At 50.5% G+C, this 18,350-nt stretch overlaps 1 protein-coding gene across 1 annotated transcript in view; it reads right to left on the reverse strand.

Moving 5' to 3' along the window:
- Positions 1–1,866: 1,866 nt before the first annotated feature.
- The window catches only part of Castor2 (cytosolic arginine sensor for mTORC1 subunit 2), a 43,101-nt gene continuing 26,617 nt past the window's right edge, over positions 1,867–18,350 (reverse strand). Inside the window, exons 3-9 of the mRNA XM_041648124.1 lie at positions 11,312–11,505; positions 10,782–10,914; positions 10,255–10,378; positions 8,877–8,987; positions 8,412–8,494; positions 7,923–8,017; positions 1,867–7,831 (exon numbers count right to left, since the gene is read on the reverse strand). Coding sequence (XP_041504058.1) covers positions 7,766–7,831; positions 7,923–8,017; positions 8,412–8,494; positions 8,877–8,987; positions 10,255–10,378; positions 10,782–10,914; positions 11,312–11,505 — 806 coding nt within the window. The 3' untranslated portion in view covers positions 1,867–7,765. The remainder of the gene's footprint in view (positions 7,832–7,922; positions 8,018–8,411; positions 8,495–8,876; positions 8,988–10,254; positions 10,379–10,781; positions 10,915–11,311; positions 11,506–18,350) is intronic.

Below are 18,350 nucleotides of genomic sequence, written 5' to 3' on the forward strand. Positions count from 1 at the left end.
GCAGGACCTGGAGGCAGGAGGATCAGCTCGAGGTCATCCTGGGCTACATGTTGAGTCAGGCCAGTCTGGGATACATGAGGCCACCACGAGACCCTGTCCCAACAAACTACAAAGCAAAACAAGCACCCTGACTGTAGTCACCTGTGTGCAAAAAGGGGCGCACTCATCCTCGAGTGTGCCTTAAAGCCTGTTTCACCTGTTGGCCAGCCTGGCCATGCAGCGTCTGTCCTCTTTGTGTGCCACCAGGGCCTCTGCTCAGCTGCCATCTGTACCTGGGTGCTGGTGTTGGTCTGTTTGGTGCTGACCCTCCCCTCTGACACCGGAAACCCTGCTAAGCCATTCTGTGGGCTGCTTATGCTGTTCCTGTAAAGTGTGCATGTTGTCTCACTTTAGTGAGCATGTGAATGATACAGACCCTGGGCGAAGTCAGAGTCACCTCCCTCTTCCCAGGCATCCTCTTGTTCTCATGCCTTTAATCCCAGCAGAGGCAGGTGGATCTCTGTGAGTTCAAGGCCAGCCTGGTCTACAAGAGCTAGTTCCTGGACAGGCTCCAAAGCTACAGAGAAACCCTGTCTTGAAAAAACCAAAAAAAAAAAAATTATTCTTATGTGTATATGTGTTTTCATTGCATGTCTGCACGCCATCTGTATGTAATGGCCATGGATGTCAGAAGGTGGCATAAAATTGCCGGGAACCAGAGCTAGAGGAAATCTGAACTATTAAGTGCTAGCAATTAAACCGGTCTCATCTGCAAGAATAGCAAGGGCTCTTTAACCACTAAGCCATCTTCCCAAACCCCTTACATTTTTTTTTCAAAAAAATTATTTTTAATGATTTTTATGTGTATGAATATTTTGTCTGTGTGTATGTATACCACATTTGTGCAGAACTCAGAGAGGCCAGAAGAGGGCATCAGATCTGGAATTGGAGTTACAGGTGGTTGTGGCTCACTGTGTGGGTACTGGGTACTTGCTGGACTGAGATGTTTAGGGTTTACAAGCACATTCCTGTCTGTTTCTATGACAACATGCCCAGAAACATACAGATTACAAAGGCTCTGACCTAATTAATGGATAATTAATGGATCCATGATAGCTCGATAGATTCATCATTTGTTGGCATTACTGGGAGGTAGTGATAGATAAGAGGTGGTACTTCACTGAAGGTCACTGAAGATGCAATAGCTTGCCCTGGCCTTTTCCTGTGTTCCCATCTCTGCTTCTTGGATGCCATGAACAATTCCTTCTCTGCAAGTTCTCGTTGTCATGGTGTTCTGCCTCACTCAGGTCCATGACCACAGACCGAACCCGCTGAAAAAACCATTCTTCCATTTAACTTTTATTTATTTTATGCATATGGATGTTTTATCACATGTATGTCTGTGTACTAGATGGGTACCTGGTACCCATGCAGAGGCCAGAAGAACTTGCCAGATTCCGTGGGACCAGAGTCACAGATGGTTGTGAGCCACCATGTGGGTGCTGGGAATTGAACCCAGGCTCTCTGGAAAAGAGCATCAACCAACCAGTGCTCTTAACCGCTGGGTGACCTCTCCAGCCCCTTTTACTGAGATAGGGTTTTATTATGTAGCTCAGGCTAGCCTGGAACCCTCCATCCTCCTGCCTGAGCCTCCTGAGTGCTAGGATACAGAGATGTATCATTTTAAGCCACTGTTTTAGGACAACTTATTACACAGCATCAGGTAGCTGATACAAACCTCCAGGCAGCTTTTGAGACTCAGGGTTACACCTGAGGGTTATCCTGGCTCCTCTAGCCATGTTCTCCAAACAATATGGGAAAGAGAGAAGAAATGAGACACGATCCTGCATAAATCAACATAAAATCATACAGCCATCAGCCAACATCGTCTTTTTTCCCCTTCATTTAATGAACACTTTACAAAGTACAAAATATACTGTCTTTTTTTTAGGGGGAACATTAGGTACTTTTTTTTTTCTCTCCATCATACAGTACACAACTCTCAAGGGTTTTGTTTCTTTGACAAGATGAAAGCATGAAGGCCCTGGAGGTGAAGAGAGTCGGACTCCAGTCCTCCCCTCACTCAAGCTGCTGGACTAGTAAAGCCCAGTGTTGCTGGTGACCTGGGCACAACATGCCAGGTGAGGGTCAGCTGGGGCTGCAGGCAGGGCACCCACACCTGCTCCCCTGCCTCGGGATAACGGAAATGATTTTGGCATACAAGAGAAGGGCTGGGAGAGCTCTGGTTGCGCATTCCTCTCCCTATTGTCTAGGGGCTGACCCTGCTCTCAACTGAGGCAGTAGAAAGGGAAGCCATGCTAGGCTCTGCCCTGTGGAGACCTGAATTGTGCCCATTGCTGGGGCCTCTAGTTTGTGGACCCCTTTCCAAGATGAGTTCCTGGTTAGCGAGGGGTCCTCTTGTCTCCATCCCCTCTCCCTGTGAATACTGTCTTCAGAATTGAAACCTCTGAAGAGTGACATGGTTGGGCCTGGGCCAGCTCAGGCTGCCTGCATGGATCCCCCGGGTCTCTGAGGGCAGTCTTTCCTGGGGATGCAGACAATAAGGGAAGGAGCCTATCCTATCAGGGCAACCCCCCAGAGCCAGGGTCCGCATCTCCGCCCCCTCCCCCCCACAATCTGGTTAACTCTGTGTGGCAGTGGGCTGGGCTGAAGGGCCAAACACTGCATGAAACTGCTCACAGCTCTGAGATAGGCTCTGCACATGTGTGCACACACTCATGCCTAATACAGGTACACACGCATACACACACACACACGTAAATATAACCACACAGAACGCCTCCTGACACACAGGACAGAGCCACCCTGCACTTTTGACTCTCCCAGATTGCCTGCTCTTCTACCAGATGCCACAAACCATCACCACCAAATCGATGCTCACAAGCACCGTGGTCTTGGCCTCTATTGGTGCCCTCAGCTCCCCTTCCCCCAGATGAGTAGCTTTTGGAGGGGGGGGGCTGGAGGTCACCCTGGGATCAGCTAAATGTGTCCTTTTGTTGCTTCAAATTGGGGGAATGGACAAGAAAAGAAAGCAGAGATGTATGAAAAGGTTAGGTCTGTTAAGTTAGCTCTACTCCACAACAGCCCCACGCAGCAAAGCAAGGCTGATCGGCTGTCAGCCATCTTGGCCTCACTTCCCTCCTGGATGTCAAAATGGAGGTCTGCTACCCTTCCAAGCTACACTCGGACCCTCAGCACAATGACCATCACTTGCAAACTCAAAGCTAAGCCAGAGGGTGGTGATGCAGACTTTTAATCCCGGCACTCAGGAGATGGAGGCAGATGGATCTCGGGAGTTTGAGGTCAGCCTAGTCTACAGAGAGTTCCTGGACAGCCAGGGTTATTACACAGAGAAACCCTGTCTCTAAACAAAACAAAACAAAACAAAACACCAAAAAAAAACAAAAAAACCCAAACCCCTCAAAGCTATATCCCATCCCTGTTGGAGAGCCCTCTCTATTCCTCATCCTGGCTCCCCTCATCAAGCCAAGTGCTGACCCCACCTGTGGTTCCCCTACTGCTCACAGAATGAATGCAGAAGGGTGGTGCTCAGTAGTCATGCCCGCAGGATCTAGAACCACCTACAAGACAAACCTCTGCTCAAGTCTGTCAGGGAGTCTGGATTAACTGAGGTGGTAAAACCTACCCTGAATAGAAAGGAGAAAGCGAGCTGAGCACCAGCGTCCATCTCTCTCTCTGCTTCCTGACTGTGGATGCCACGTGACCAGCTGCCTCACGCTCCTGCTGCCATGCCTTGCCACCGTGGTGGACTGCAGTAATCCCATCAAACTCAAGAGTCAAAACAGACACTTCCTCCTTTCCACTCCCTCTGGCATTGCCTTAGCCAAGAAGAGCCTGTGTTGTCCTCACGTCCAATAGACCAATCGGGCTCTGGCGCATGGCCCAAGGGTAGCTGGGGACTTTTAAAGGTCAGCCTGGGAAATGGGGCAGGGAGGGGCTGGCAGCAGCTGGCTCAGATCTTTGATAATCATGTACCAGACCAAGGGGTCTGGCTGGCTGTGCACAGGTGCTAGCTCCTTCCCACCTGCCTGATATCTTCTGACTTCCAGTTCCTTCCATCATGCCACAGGGGAACCAACTCAAGATACCGCCTGATGGGCAGCAGACCGAACCAGGTCCCTAGAACCCGCCCATCGCACTAGGAACCAGTTGTCTGCAGCTGGTGGGGGCAAGGCCAATGCTGATCCTCCAGGGAGGGTTGAAGAAGCTTGTTTCACGGGGCCAGGACTGCGTGCATGCGTGCGTGCGTGTCTTCAGACACCCTGTGGAGGAAGGGAGTATAGAGTTGGCATTGCTGCTGGGGTCTGGGGGAGAAGCAGATTTCTTGGAAAGCAGGCTGTGGGGCTGAGCCGAAGTTAGGGAGAGGGCTTTGTCAATGGGGACACTGGATGGTTTCATTAGCCTGTCGTGGACAGGTAGTCAAACATACAGGTGATATTTGGCATTTTTTTCTGAGTCAGGGTCTCACATAGCCCAGGCTGGCCTTGACTTGTGATCTGCCTGCTTCCATCTCCTGAGTGCTTCATGCACACTGGGCAAGCGCACTGTCCCACTGTGTCCTCCGAGCTTTTCTAGTCTTCTAGGCAGACACAAACTCCTGGAGCCTACGATCCGGTAGCCCTGCCCAGGGGGTCTGTCTGTGTCTCCCAATACTTTAACAGCCCATTTTCCTTTCCCCCACGCAAGCCAAGAGACTCTCCACTGCTAGGAGCTGGGAGCGGCTCAGCAGAGTACTTGCCTCAAATGTACTAGGCCCTGTCCACAATCCTCAGCGCTGCAGAAAAATACAAACAAAATCCCCATAGGGAACCTTGGCTACAACTGGCATGTCACTTGGGTCACCTCTGAGGCTGGGCCAGCAGGGGGTGGAGTGACCTCCACATCCATAAAACCAAGAGATGCCAAGAAGTGGCAGACATCACTAAAGACACAAGAGTAGAGGGCTCAATGTCACATCCCCCAGAGCTGTGGAGACTATGTCATGCCAGTGCCACCCACAGAACACAGAGACCCAGCTTCCTTGAAAGGACCCACTGTAGCTAAATAGTGGGGGGTCTCTAGAAGGCTGGCAGGCAGAACCCAGGCCCCAGCTCCTCGCCAGATGGCAAGATGTGAGGTGTTTTGAGGCCTGTGGAGTCAGCCCTAGGAAGAGAGCAGGGAAGAGAACCTGAGATTCCTAAACTAGCAGGAGTTAAGAAAAAAAAAAAATCACCTAGGTGTGGTGGCACACGCCTTTAATGCCAGCACTCAGGAGGCAGAGGCAGGCAGCTTTCTATAAATTCAAGGCCACCCTGGTCTACACAGGGAGTTCAAGGACAGCTAGGGCGATATAAAAGAGACCCTGCCTCAAGAAAACAAATAACACAACGACAAGAAATCAGCTAAGATGCCAGGCCTACAGCTTCCTAGAGAGAGGGGACTCTGGGAGGGAGGTTAGAATACAAGGGGTTCACCAGACAAAAAGATTTTGGAGTAACCCTGAGGGAGGGAGCCACTGTCAAAAATGCAAAGAATAAAAAAAAAAATCCAATTCCCCTTCTGGACCAATGTTCTCCCAAATAAAGAAAGAGCATCCAGAGCTCTAGGCTGTGGGAACGGGGTGCAGTAGCTACAAAGTGGACCATGCTGGCCCTCTAAACCTGTCCCAGATGCAGTAGGCTGGTGGTTTTTGTCTCCCCTCCAGGCTGGCCTCCTGGACCCCAGGGCTTTTCCAATCACTGTATTGCCTACATATTCAAATTAAAAATATATGGTGGCTCAAAATGTCCCCATGTGTGCACACACGAGGTGGGGTCCTTGCCTGTGTCCTGTGCACACAGAATATATTAACATATATATTGCTCAAGTAATATATGCTATTTACAGAATATATCTCTATGAACATAAAACACGTATTTATAGGTGTGTACAATACACAGTTTCATCCTAGCAAGTCTAGGGGCCACACAACTCTGGGGCAGGGGACATGGGGTCAGCACACTTACACAATGGGAAGGGATACCTGGAAGGTAGGACCAAAGGGATTACAGAGAGGTGCGCCCTGGACAATCAAGGCCTTGGAGGGGGAGAGAAGGGGACTCAGGGGCCTCACTGTGGCCCTGTCTACTTGGCCATTTCCCTTTTGGGAACAGAAAACAATATGACGAGATTTGGTTGTTTTGTGAAAAAGGAATCAAAAAACAAAACAAGTCAAACAAACCCCACCAGAGGTAATTTTGATTAGCATGCTGGGTTCTGAGCTTCTACAGGGTTCTAGAATACATCCTCCGCCTTGGGTCTGCTCCTATAGCCCAGAGAAGGGAGGAACGCAGTTCACACCAAGACCTGTGCAGGGGTAAACACACATTCCCTCCTCTGACCTTGTTGGAGATAGCATAACACAGGCCCAAGAAAACACCCCATGATCCTAAGTCTGGTGGACCCCATAGTCCCAGCTTATGGTACCACTCGCAGGCACTCTTGCCCTGCAGAGGATACTATAGGGGTCCTGGTGTCTTATGCCAGAACTCTGCTCCTGATAACTCTCCTCAGAAGACAAGGCCAAGATTCTTAGGATCCATCCTTGCATTTGCGTCTGCCCCGGGAGAAACAGGGTGCTGCTAGGTGCCGCTGAACGCTGGGCACCCTTGTAAGACTCAAGCAGGCCCCATGTCCTTCAAACAAAACCACTCCTTTCCCAGCTACCTGTATGCAAACAACTGAATAAAAAACCCCAAGTGTGACTTTTTTCTCTAAATGCGCATGGGAGCTACCTCCCAGCTTTTGCCACAGTCACAGACTGCTGGGTTACTTCAGGCAGGTATGTGAGCTGGGGGCCAAGGCCTCTTTGTCCCCTCCGGGTGGGGTAGAGAGGATGAAGGGGGAAACTCTAGGCTGGTCTAAGTGACAGCTGGGAAGGTGGACATGGCCCAAGGCACTCTAGGCCTGGGCTGGTGGGGATGTCCACTGCTGGGAGCGAACAGAGTCTTTGCTTGCCCAGGTTGGGTCCAGGGAGAGCGAAGAGGGGACAGATAGAAGCTGGTGCTCTAGGCTGGTGGGAAAGGAGGGGTCCTGGGATTCTGTCCTCCTCCAGGGGAGGTCTTGGTTGACCCAGGACCCCTCTTGGCAGTCGTAGTGGGAATCGACACAGGCCCCGTGTGGTCAGCAGGTGGGGTCTAGGGTCACTGACCATTATGACCTGAGGGTGGCCTGCTGGCCTCCATCCTGAGGGAACCAGCCCCTGAGCCTCTGAGATTAGAGCAGCAACCATACCATTCATCCTGAGGGGTTCCTCACGGGGGCTTCCTCAGCTCTGTACACCCACTCTTGCGGAACCGACTTCCTAAGATGTCCCTTGCTGCATCAGGACCCCAATCCCAACGTCTTGTGGGCGGTGCCAGCTTCCTTTGGTGTTTGCTGGGGGGTGTACGTGAGGCCTTGGGCTCTCTCCAAGGCCCCTGGGCCTCAGAGACCACATTCTGGGGTGGAACTTGGGGCAGGAAGATGGGCACACCCCCACTGGGGGGAAACCGAGTCATTATTGAAAAAGCTGGGGATTCTGGAAGGCTGGAGGTGGATGTGGGCGTAGCCTGGGTTTGGGTCCAGGCCTGGAGGAGTCAGGAACCGGGGGTGTGTCCCAGACGCCCTTTCCGTAGGGTCCCAGGGCCGATCTTTCAGTCCGTAGGGAAATACTGCAAGAATAACCTTCGTGGGGGGAAAGGGCCAAGTGGACTGCAGCTAGGAGGAGCCCAGAGATGAGCCTTTCCTAATGCTTCCCTCCTTGACTGACCTTCAGGGCATGGATAACCCCACTGATATTCTCTTCTGGAACCTAGAGGGCAGGAAGCAGGAAAAAAAAACGCATTAGCCAAGGAACCTGCTCCCTACCTTGTAGTCCCCGCCTGTTCCCAGAGGCTACTCACCAGTGCGTGGTCAAACTTGAAAGTACTGATGTAGTATGCCGGGATGTCTGCAGCTGCCAAGGGCTCAGAGATCTGGGCTACAATTCCACACTCGTCTAGGGAAACACAGATGCTTAGAGCCTAGGCAGGGGCTCTACCACTGAACAGCCCCTCACTGGGGGATTCTAGGCAGGGGCTCTACCACTGAGCCACACCCTAGCCCCTCACTGAGGAATTCTAGGCAAACATTCTACTGCCAAGTCTCACTTCCTGCTCCAATGCCTTAATTTTTCATCTGGGGGGGGTGGTATAAGAGCCCCCCTTATTGGTCTCCCAAGGCCTTCATATACTCGTCACACCACAAGCAAGGGATCTGTCAGAACAGGGACTTCAGGCTCTTTTAGCATAGGTCCCCCTCTTTAGATCACCACGTAAGTGTGGAGCTATCCAGGCACCCCAGGAATGCCTGCGTGGATCCCTGCCTACAGGTGTCGGACCCCATGGGCTCACCAAATCCAAGGGGCTGTCCTCCTATCCGCACCATCTTCCAGAGCTCTCCAGATGCACTCGTGAATAGCAAATGACTCGGGAACCTTTAAAGGAAGAAAGAGGTCTCTGAAGCTGGTGCTAACTGGTGCTCCCCCAGCTCTGGGGAACCTTCTCCGCTTTGGGGGGGGGGGGGCACTGTAGGGCCAGAGTGACAGAGTGGCTGTTCCTTGGGTGGGAAAGAGCAGAGGCTCCAAGGATATGTCAGTCCCATCGGGGTCGGTGAGGGAAGGCAATGCTGGGGTGGGACTCTGGAGGTAGCTGGGACTGTGGTTCGAATCTTCACTTTGGTACCATCATGCTGTGGACCTTGGCTGACCCCCTGCACCTATAGGGACATCTCCAATGAAGGGAGTAGGGCAGACTGACTAGGAAGAAAGTACATGCTCCCGCCCGGACCCCTTAACATCCACACAGGGCCCTGCCCACCTCTGCTGGGTTTGTACATCCATCACCAGTGAGATGTAGCCCTCAATGAGGGAGAAGGAGAAGAAGCGGATGTGGCCACAGTCGTCACTGGCAGCCATGGGGTCCTTCACTCTGGGGATCAAGAGGGAGCTGTGAGGGTGTGGCTTCTGCCACATCCTCCATGCTATCTGTCACCCACCAGTCTGGCAGGAAGGGCTGTGCCGCCTTGTGTCTCACCTTCACCAAAAGCCCATGACTCGGAGTCATCGACCCTGAATGTTACATCACTGACCTGCCGGGTTAAGATGTGATCTCTGGTGCTATAGTGGCGTGACAATTATCAGGACAACCAACTGCTTTCTGTTTGAATCTAGGACCTGCTTCACATGGGGGAAATCCCTGTTTACATGACCATGTTTACATGTACCATAAGCCTGGAAAAGCCTATGGCTTGGGAGGTCACAGGCCCTAGGGAAAAACCTGTTGTCATTTTGCCTTCTAGATATTTATATTCAGACTGATGGATTAGGGCCGCTCTCAACTGCGGCCAGAGAAGCATTCTTTCTCCATCAGGCGGCGGTTAATGCACAGACTTACCTGGCCAAAGTGCTGGGAGAGACTATGTTCAGCTGTACATGGGACCCTGACCCCACCAGCAAGGCTCAGAATCCATCGTGAGAGAGAGGGTGGAAAGACCGTAAGAGCTAGGTGATAGGCACACGTGTCTCCCCCTTTAAACCGGGTTCTTGGGTAGAACAGTGCCTCGCTCCTCAGATTGGGCTCTGTACTGGCTAGTTTAATGTCAGCTTGACACAAGCTAGAGCCATCAGAGAGGAAGGAGCCTCAGTTGAGGAAATGCCTCGATGAGATCCAGCTGAAGGCATTTTCTCAATTAGTGATCAAGGGGGGAGGGCCCAGCCAAACCAGCCCTTGGTGGGTGGTATCCTCCCTAGACCGTCAGTCCTGGGTTCTGTAAGAAAGCAGGCTGAGAAAGCCAGGGGAAGAGAGCCAGAGAGCAGCCCCGCTCCACGGCCTCTGCACCAGCTCCTGCCTCCAGGCTCTTGCCCTGCTTGAATTGCTGTCCGAAAGGCCTTTGATGATGAACAGCAATATGACAGTATAAGCCAGATAAACCCTTTCCTCTCCGACCTGCTTTTCGATCATGGCATTTTGGATGCTGCAAGAGAAACTCTGAGTAAGACAGGCTCCTAGGTGGAACCATACCTCTCTCCTCAGACTTGTTTCTAGGGCAGATCTGTGTCTCCCCTTCAGATTAGGCTCCTGGGCAGAATGTGTCTCCTCCTGCAGACTGGACTTAGGGGTAAAATGAGGTCTTTGCCCTCAGAGCTCCTGGATGGAGTGGTATATCTCCATGTCTACTCCCTACCCCAACACCTACCCATTGGAGTAGAACATCACATCCATGAGAAGCGTGGCGACGGCGGGCAGTGTGTCGGGGTCCAGGCTGGTGACACAGAACCTGTTGCTTGGGCTGGATAACGGGTGGATGACTGGCCTCTTGACTGAAAGAACATAGGATATAAGTATTAAGGCCAGAGTAGCGCTTTTGTGTACAGGAGCTGGACCAAGCCTCAGATTTATTCGCCGCGGCCCATGTGGTTTTTTTCACCCCCAGCACACACTGCACTGATCTTAAATTTCCCTTCAGGACCCTGGGCTTCTGTGTAACCTGCTCAGCTGTTGAGAAAGTCCTTCCCAACAGCCACCATCTGGCTCAGCTCCCAATGCTTATGCTTCTACTCCATGGTCCCTCCTCTAGGTAGCCATGCTGATACCACGAGCTGGCCTGAGACATGAGCCATCCTCTGGCCACTGCTAGCCGCCCCACCTGGAATCCGGTGAACATCAGGTGGACTCTGAGAGTCGGGCTTTCTGCTGGGGACACTCCCCTCGACCCCAACTTACCCATCTTGGGCTTCACAAAGCCATTGGTGATACTGAGATTCTCGGCCGCTACCGTTTCTCCATTGACAACCCGAAGGATGGTGAACTCCGAGGACAAGGTGTGAGTGACGAAGGGCAGGTCACGCTCGCGCACCTGAGGACGGGAAGCAGAGTCCCTGAGCCCCAACGCATCCCACCTCCTGCTGTAGTGCACAAGGCCGGGGCGAGAAGAGCAGCAGACGGGACAGGAGGAGAGTGTGAGAAGCAGCGTGTGTGTGTGTGTGTGTGTGTGTGTGTTACATGGAGAAGGTTAGGAGTGTGCACAGCCAGTCTCTGACTGTATGGGAGCTGGAAGTGGCGTGCATGCCTCTGTGTGTGTGTGTGTGTTACACGGAGGAGGTTAGGAGTGTGCACAGCCAGTCTCTGACTGTATGGGAGCTGGAAGTGGCGTGCATGCCTCTGTGTGTGTGTGTGTTACACGGAGGAGGTTAGGAGTGTGCATAGCCAGTCTCTGACTGTATGGGAGCGTGCATGCCATAGCTCTGACTCACCAGGATGAAGTCAGTCTGATAGGTGGACAACATAAACACAGAGATGTTCTGGTCAGCTAGCGGGGCGATGACAGACTTGGCGATCTTTGTCACACCGATAGGCTGGGAGCTGGAGAAGCTGCCGCCACCAGACACTACATTCAGGGCCAGCCAGGTGGCATCAGCCACGCTCAGGTGCTCAGAAGAGGGCAGCTCTGCAGGGAGCAAGGGACACAGATGATGATGTCGGTCACTGTCTGGAGCCCGGGTGTTGCCAGGCCTGGTTGGAGAGGTAGGCAGATGTGTGTGGATCGGCTGAAGCCCTAGAGACTGTCTTGCCTGTCTCTAGGCCTCAGTTTCCACATTTAAACATTTTTATTAATGTATGTGCATGTGTGTGTGTCCTGTGTGGTTCTATGCACATGAGTGCAATTACTGAGGAGGCCAGAAGAGGGCGCTGGACGCCCTGGAGCTGGAGTTACAGGCGTTTGGTGCTGGGAAGCAAACAGAAGTCCTCTGCAATCAAGTGCCTTTAACTACTGAGTCATATCTGCAGCCCCCAGTGTCCTCAAACAGGAGGGCTAAAAGGTCCCTTCTAGGGAAGGCTAAGCAGGTGATATTCTGGATGGCTTATGATCCCAGGTAACTCAACAGGACCTGAAGCACGTGCGAAGTTGTTTTATCTGTCTCTAGCTTTAGTGTTCTCCATTGTAAAGGAGAGTTGGTAATGCCTTCGTGATTTATTGCTTTATTTTATGTGCATGTTGTCCACATTTGTCTGTGTATCACACGTGTGCCCAATGCCTGTGGAGGCCAGAAGAGGGCGCTAGATTCACTGGACCTGGAGTCAGAGATGTAAACCACCATGTGGGTGCTGGGAATCAACACCCGGTCCTCTTAATGTCTGAGCCAACTCATCAGCCCTGAACTCCTACTTTTTCTTCTTGTTGTTATTTTGAGGCAGGCTTTTTCTGTGTAAGAGCCCTGGCTGTCCTGGAACTAGCTCTTGTAGACCAGGCTAGTCTCAAACTCACAGAGATCCGCCTATCTCTGCCTCCTGAGTGCTGGGATTAAAGGCATGTGCCCACCACCGCCCAGCCTGAATTCCTACTTCTTAAATTAAAAACTTAATCTGTTTTTAAAGATTTATTTTTGTCTTTATAAAATAAACCTACTTTTATTTGTAACATATATAGGTGTTTGCCTGAATGTATGCTTATATACCACATTTGTGCCTGTTGCCTTATAAGGGGAGATCCCCTGAAGTGGGGATTTCATGGGACTGGAGTTAGTTACAGGTGGGTGTGAGCTGCCATGTGGGTGCTGGGAATGGAACCCAGGTCCTCTGGAAGAGCAGCCAGTGAGTGCTCTTAACTGCCGAGCCATCTCTCCAGCCCTAGAGTTTATTTCATTCTTAATTGTGTGTATGCATGTTGTGTGTGCACATTATGAGTGCAGTTGCCCTCAAAGGCCTGAAGAGGGCATCTGACTCCCTGGGAACCAGAACAATGGATGGTTATGAGCCATGCAATATGGGTACAGGGAACCAAAGCTGGGTCCTTTGCAAGAGCAGCAAGAGCTCTTAACTACTGAGCCATCTTCTAAGCCCCTTACTTATGATTACCATGTGTAGCCCTGTGTGGCTATGAGGTATCCAAGTGGCTGTGCATGCCCAGGTGTGTGTGTTGAGGTCAGAGGAGAACTGTGTGGAACTGGTTTACTTCTTCTATTTTCTCATGACTGAATTCAGGTCATCAGGCCTGCATAGCAGGCAACCTTACCCACCAAGTCAACTCACCACCCCCACCTTTTCTTTGGGCGGGGGGACAAGACTGGCCTTAAACTAGCTATGTAGTTAAGGATCCCTGTGCCTCCTCTGCCTCTTGATAGTTGGGATGACAGGCATTATGCCTTCACTCAGGTTTATGCAGTGCTGGGCATGGAACCCGGGGCTTTGTGCACGCCAGGCAAGCGCTCTACCAACGGAGCTCCAGCCCAGGAATCCCTACTTCTCTCAATCTTTCTGTGTGTCGTATGCTGTTAGCATGTTAGTCACACCTGCATACTTGACTTAATCTGGAAAAAAGATGGCACAGTTCTGGGTCCCATCCAGCAGGGTCAGGCTCCAAGGAGTCCTCCTTGGAGATAAGACAGGGCACGAGTTACAGACATCCAAATGCTATGGAGCTGTATTTTTTATTATATATATGTTTATTATATGTGTGTGTGCATGCGCGCGCGCACGTTCTCTCTCTCTCTCTCTCTCTCTCTCTCTCTCTCTCTCTCTCTCTGTGCATGTACACCTATATGCCAGAAGAGGGCATCGGATCCCACTATAGATGACTGTGAGTCACCATGTGGTTGCTGGGAATTGAACTCAGGACCTCTGAAAGAGCAGCCAGTGCTCTTAACTACTGAGCCATCTCTCCAGTGTAGCTATATTTTTAAACAGAAACATTCCCTTCTGGTGGAAGGCTCTGGAAAAATACAGGAAGTCAACAACAAAATGAGGATCTGGGCATGGTGTCACCGACCTTTTATCCTAGAATTTGGGAGGCAGAGGCAGGTAGATCTTTGTGAATTCAAGGCCAGCCTGGTGGTCTACAGAGTAAGTTCCAGAAAGCCAGGACTACATTGTGAGACCATGTCTCGTTAAAACAAGACAAATAAAAACTACCCAAACACCAAATCTCATAGTGCTCAGGAAACTTCCAAGACTCAGAAAGCCCCTGAAACAGCTGCTGGGCAACGGAGACTCTCTGGAGGAGCTGCCCTCGGGTTGTGCAGGGAGCTCCAGGACTGCAGCTTTCAGGGGTCACCGCCCAGGTGAGGGCTTTTCATGACGTAGCTGCCTTTAATTCATCTGTGTTCCTGAACATAATCCCAATAGATTACTGTTCAGTAAGCCAGCCTTGGGTGGAATCATTTCTTGGGCCTGCCGTGAGTGGCCTATCTGGGTGAAGAGATGTTTGTTCGTATCTCCCCAGAAGACATCATACAACACCATGTACACATTTCTCCATGGATATGAGCCCAGAGACTCAAATACAGGATTCTTCATAAAACCCCAGGCTCCTGCTAAGACCCCCCTCCTGCCATCCCATTCCTGGCACATATCAGGATGGAGATACGGCAAGAAGTGGATGTGGTGCTATGCACACCGCAAGGACCCTGTAGAGGAAGCACGCCTGTCCACTCCACACAAGTGCTTAAAAGGGACACGCAATTTGCCTGCTATCTCCAGACCAGGAGCAACCAGGCTAAGATCCAAAGATGAGGCCAGGTGGAGTGTGGTGGGAACTGAATACCTGTAACCCCAGCTTCTTAGGAGGCTTGAAGCAGAAGACACTTGAATGCCAGGCTAACCTGGGCTACAAAATGAGCTTGAATTCCAAAAACAAGACAAAGCAACAACAACAAAAACCGAAACAGACAAAATTCAAACCAACCCACCAAAAAGAAAAGAAAAGGAAACCAGGGCTGAAGGCTGAAGACACAAGATACAGGAGTGCTTGGCAGGGTGCCTCTCCAGCATCCAGAAAGCCCCAGGTTCCAGCCCCAGCACTGCACAAAATCAGAAGTGCTGGCACATGCCTGCAGTTCAGCACTCAGAAAGTGGAGGCAGGAGGGTCAGGAATTCAAGGTCATCTTTGGTGTTACTAGTCTGTGATATACATCAGATGGTGCCTCAAAAATAAATAAATAAATAAAATAAACCAATCAATCAAATAAAAAAAATTTTCAGGGGGCTGGAGATATGGCTCAGTGGTTAAGAGCACCGACTGTTCTTCCAGAGGACCCAGGTTCAATTCCCAGCACCCACATGGCAGCTCACAACTGTCTAAAGATCCAGTTGCAGGGGATTTGACACCTTCACACCAATGCACATAAAATAAAGTTAAATAAACCATAAAAATAAAAAAAAATTTCAAACTCAGTGGACTTAACAAATTCAGGTCAGCCAGGAATGGTGGTGCACAAGTTTAATCCCAGCACTCGAGAGGCAGAGGCAAGTGGATCTCCGTGAGTTCAGGGCCAGCGTGGTCTACAGAGAGGGTTCCAGGACAGCCAAGGCTACACAGAAAAATCCTGTCTCAAAAAGGTTTAAAAAAAAAAAAACACAAAAAAACACAAAAAACCCCACCCAGGCCCTGTCTTAATGGCCAACAGGAAGAAGCAGTAAGTCCCCAAAGAGATGGGGTTGGGAGTAATGTCAGAGAATAGGAGGGGGAGGGGGCCGGGCCAGCTTCCAGAAAAGATGGCTCAGGAGGAGAGGATGCTGAGGGAAGTCTATCAGAATCCTATCTGCCTAGCTCAGTCACCATGGTGACCACAGCCTAGGGGAAGCCCATTGGTCCTGCTGACTCAGAAGGGCCTGTGGTCAGCCAGCTAGTAATGGAGAGGCAGGCAGCTTCACAGGAGAGGGAGGAAGAAGAGCCGGGGAGGGGCAATGCCTGGGTCTTGAGCTTCTGTGTCTACCTGCTGTTCAGGAGGTGAGCTCTGTTCTTCCTACCTGGTTCTTCAAGAACAAGATTCCCAAGCCCTGGCCCTGCCCAGACCTTGCCTTGGCTCAGTGATGGAATTCTTTTCCATGTGTATGTGTGCACACCTATCATGGGAAGGTCAGAGGTCTAGTTGGCTCTCACCTTTTAAAAACATTTTTATTACTGTGTGTGTGTGTGTGCATATATGAGTGTATGTATGTATGTATGTATGCAGGCCTGTGTGCCATCGCACACATGTTGAGGTCAGAGAACCACCTGTGAAAGCCAGTCTTCTTCTTTCCACCACGTAGGTAGGCTGTGGGGATGAAACTCAGGTATCAGGCTTGGTTGTGGGCACCCTTACCCACTGAGCCATCTTGCCTGTCTCCCTTACCCCCTCCCCCTTTTTTTGAGACAGGGTCTCTCACTGAACCAGACTAGCTGGCTAGTGAGCATCAGGAATTCTCCTGCCTCTGCAACTCTAGCTTTGGGGTTACAGGCACAAACCACAACTTCCTTCCTTCTGTGTAGCCCTGGCTGTCCTGGAACTTGCTTTGTAGACCAGGCTGGCCTTAAACTCACAAAGATCCACCCGTCTCTGCCTCCAAATTACTGGGATTAAAGGCGTGCACCATGCCACCACCAATTGGCCTTTTCTTTCTTTCTTTATATAGGGGGTTTGATCTCTTACTTGCTCGCCAAGCACATTACCAACTGGTCCATTTCCACAGCTTTTTGCTTTTGGACTTCTAAGGAGCGCAAACTTAGTAACCAAGGGCTTCTTGCGGGGTGGCATTTGAAGTCCCTATTGTCTCTTGGGGATTTCTGGGAGCCTGAGAATCCTGAAATGAAGCTTGGTGAGGTGGTCACCTTTCTTACCCCTGATGTCAACCACACCTCCTGCTAATGGCAAGTTGTGAAACCCACACAGCAACAAGGGACTCAGTACTGTCAGACTGCAATGTGTCCCACAACAAAACAGACAATGCCTCCTGTCTTTGGAACATAACCGTAAGCCATTTTTGGGAAGATTCTGGTATGCTTGTTGGTTAATGTCTTGTATATTAGAGTGACGATGACACCACAGACCTATATATATATATATATATATATATATATAAAATATTTATTTATTTATTATGTATACAATATTCTGTCTGTGTGTATGCCTGCAGGCCAGAAGAGGGCACCAGACGCCATTACAGATGGTTGTGAGCCACCATGTGGTTGCTGGGAATTGAACTCAGGACCTTTGGAAGAGGAGGCAATGCTCTTAACCTCTGAGCCATCTCTTCAGCCCCCTATTTATATATTTTTATTATTAAAAATTTCATGTATGTATGTACATATATGTTCATGTATGTGCAGGTGCCCATGGAGTCAGAATTATAGATGGCTGTGAGCTGCCTGATGCAGATGTTGGGAAATGAACTCAAGTGCTCTCAACTCCTGAGCCATCCCTCTAGTCTAAAAACAAGGTCTCATGCAGCCCAGGCTAGCCTTGTATTTCCTCCATTGATGGACATCTGGTTCTTCATCTGTAAAATACGCATTTAACTTTACCCTGTGGGCTACTGGAATGATCCCAAGGTTCCCACTGAATGCAAGGCTGTTGGGCCTGGTGATGAGAGCCTCCTGTTTTAGTGGCAGATACCATCTCAATCAAGACACACAAGTTTGGTTTTCCTCCCCAAGGACAGATATCCCTGGAGTACGGTTTTCCATGGGGGAAGCTCAGGAACTAGCAGGTGAGGCAAATCCAAGTTCCAAGTCATGATTTTATACTCTTGTTGGGAATGGAACTTGGGGCTTTGAATATGGGCAACAGCTCTACCACTGAGCCACACCCCAGCCCCTCACTGGGGGATTCTAGGCAGGTGCTCTAATCACTGAATCAGATCCCCAGCCCTTTGTGCTTACAGTGCTTTGAAACAAAATGGTCCCCATAGGGAATCACACATAGGAGGTGTGGCTATATTGGAGTAAGTATGACATGGGTGGAGGAAGTGTGTCATAGTGGGGGTGGGCTTCCAAGTTTCCTATGCTCAAACTACGCTCAGTGTGACTCACAGTTTACTTCTGCTGCCTGCAGCTCAAGATGCAGAACCCTCAGCACCGTGTCTGGCTGCACCCTGCCATGCTTCCCACCATGACAATAATGGACTAAACCTCTGAACTGTAAGCCAGCCCAGTTCAATGTTTTCCTTGATAAAAGTGGCCATGGCCATGGTGTCTCTTCACAGCAAAAGGAACCCTGACTAAGACAGGGCTTGAACACAAGGTCTTCCACTGTAACTCAGGCTCGCTCTGAAGTACTGATCTATCTTCCTACTCAGTCTCTCAGATGCTGGGGTTACCGATCTGTGCCTCCCCTCCTGTCTCTCTCTACAGGCTTCTGAAGATTGGCTGCCTCTTAGTTTTTCCAGAACTCCAATACCTGTGAGAAAATTCAGCGGCTCCCTCTGAATACGGTGGTGCACGAAAGAACAAAATAAATGCATTTCCATTTGCAGAGAGCCTCTGGGGGGAAAATCAATGTAAAGCTGGACAGTGGTTTTTTTTTTTTTTTTTTTTTT

Source organism: Microtus oregoni, unplaced genomic scaffold (assembly GCF_018167655.1).
Source record: "Microtus oregoni isolate MIOR12 unplaced genomic scaffold, Mior012 000003F_ref0000135, whole genome shotgun sequence".
Lineage (NCBI taxonomy): Eukaryota > Metazoa > Chordata > Mammalia > Rodentia > Cricetidae > Microtus > Microtus oregoni.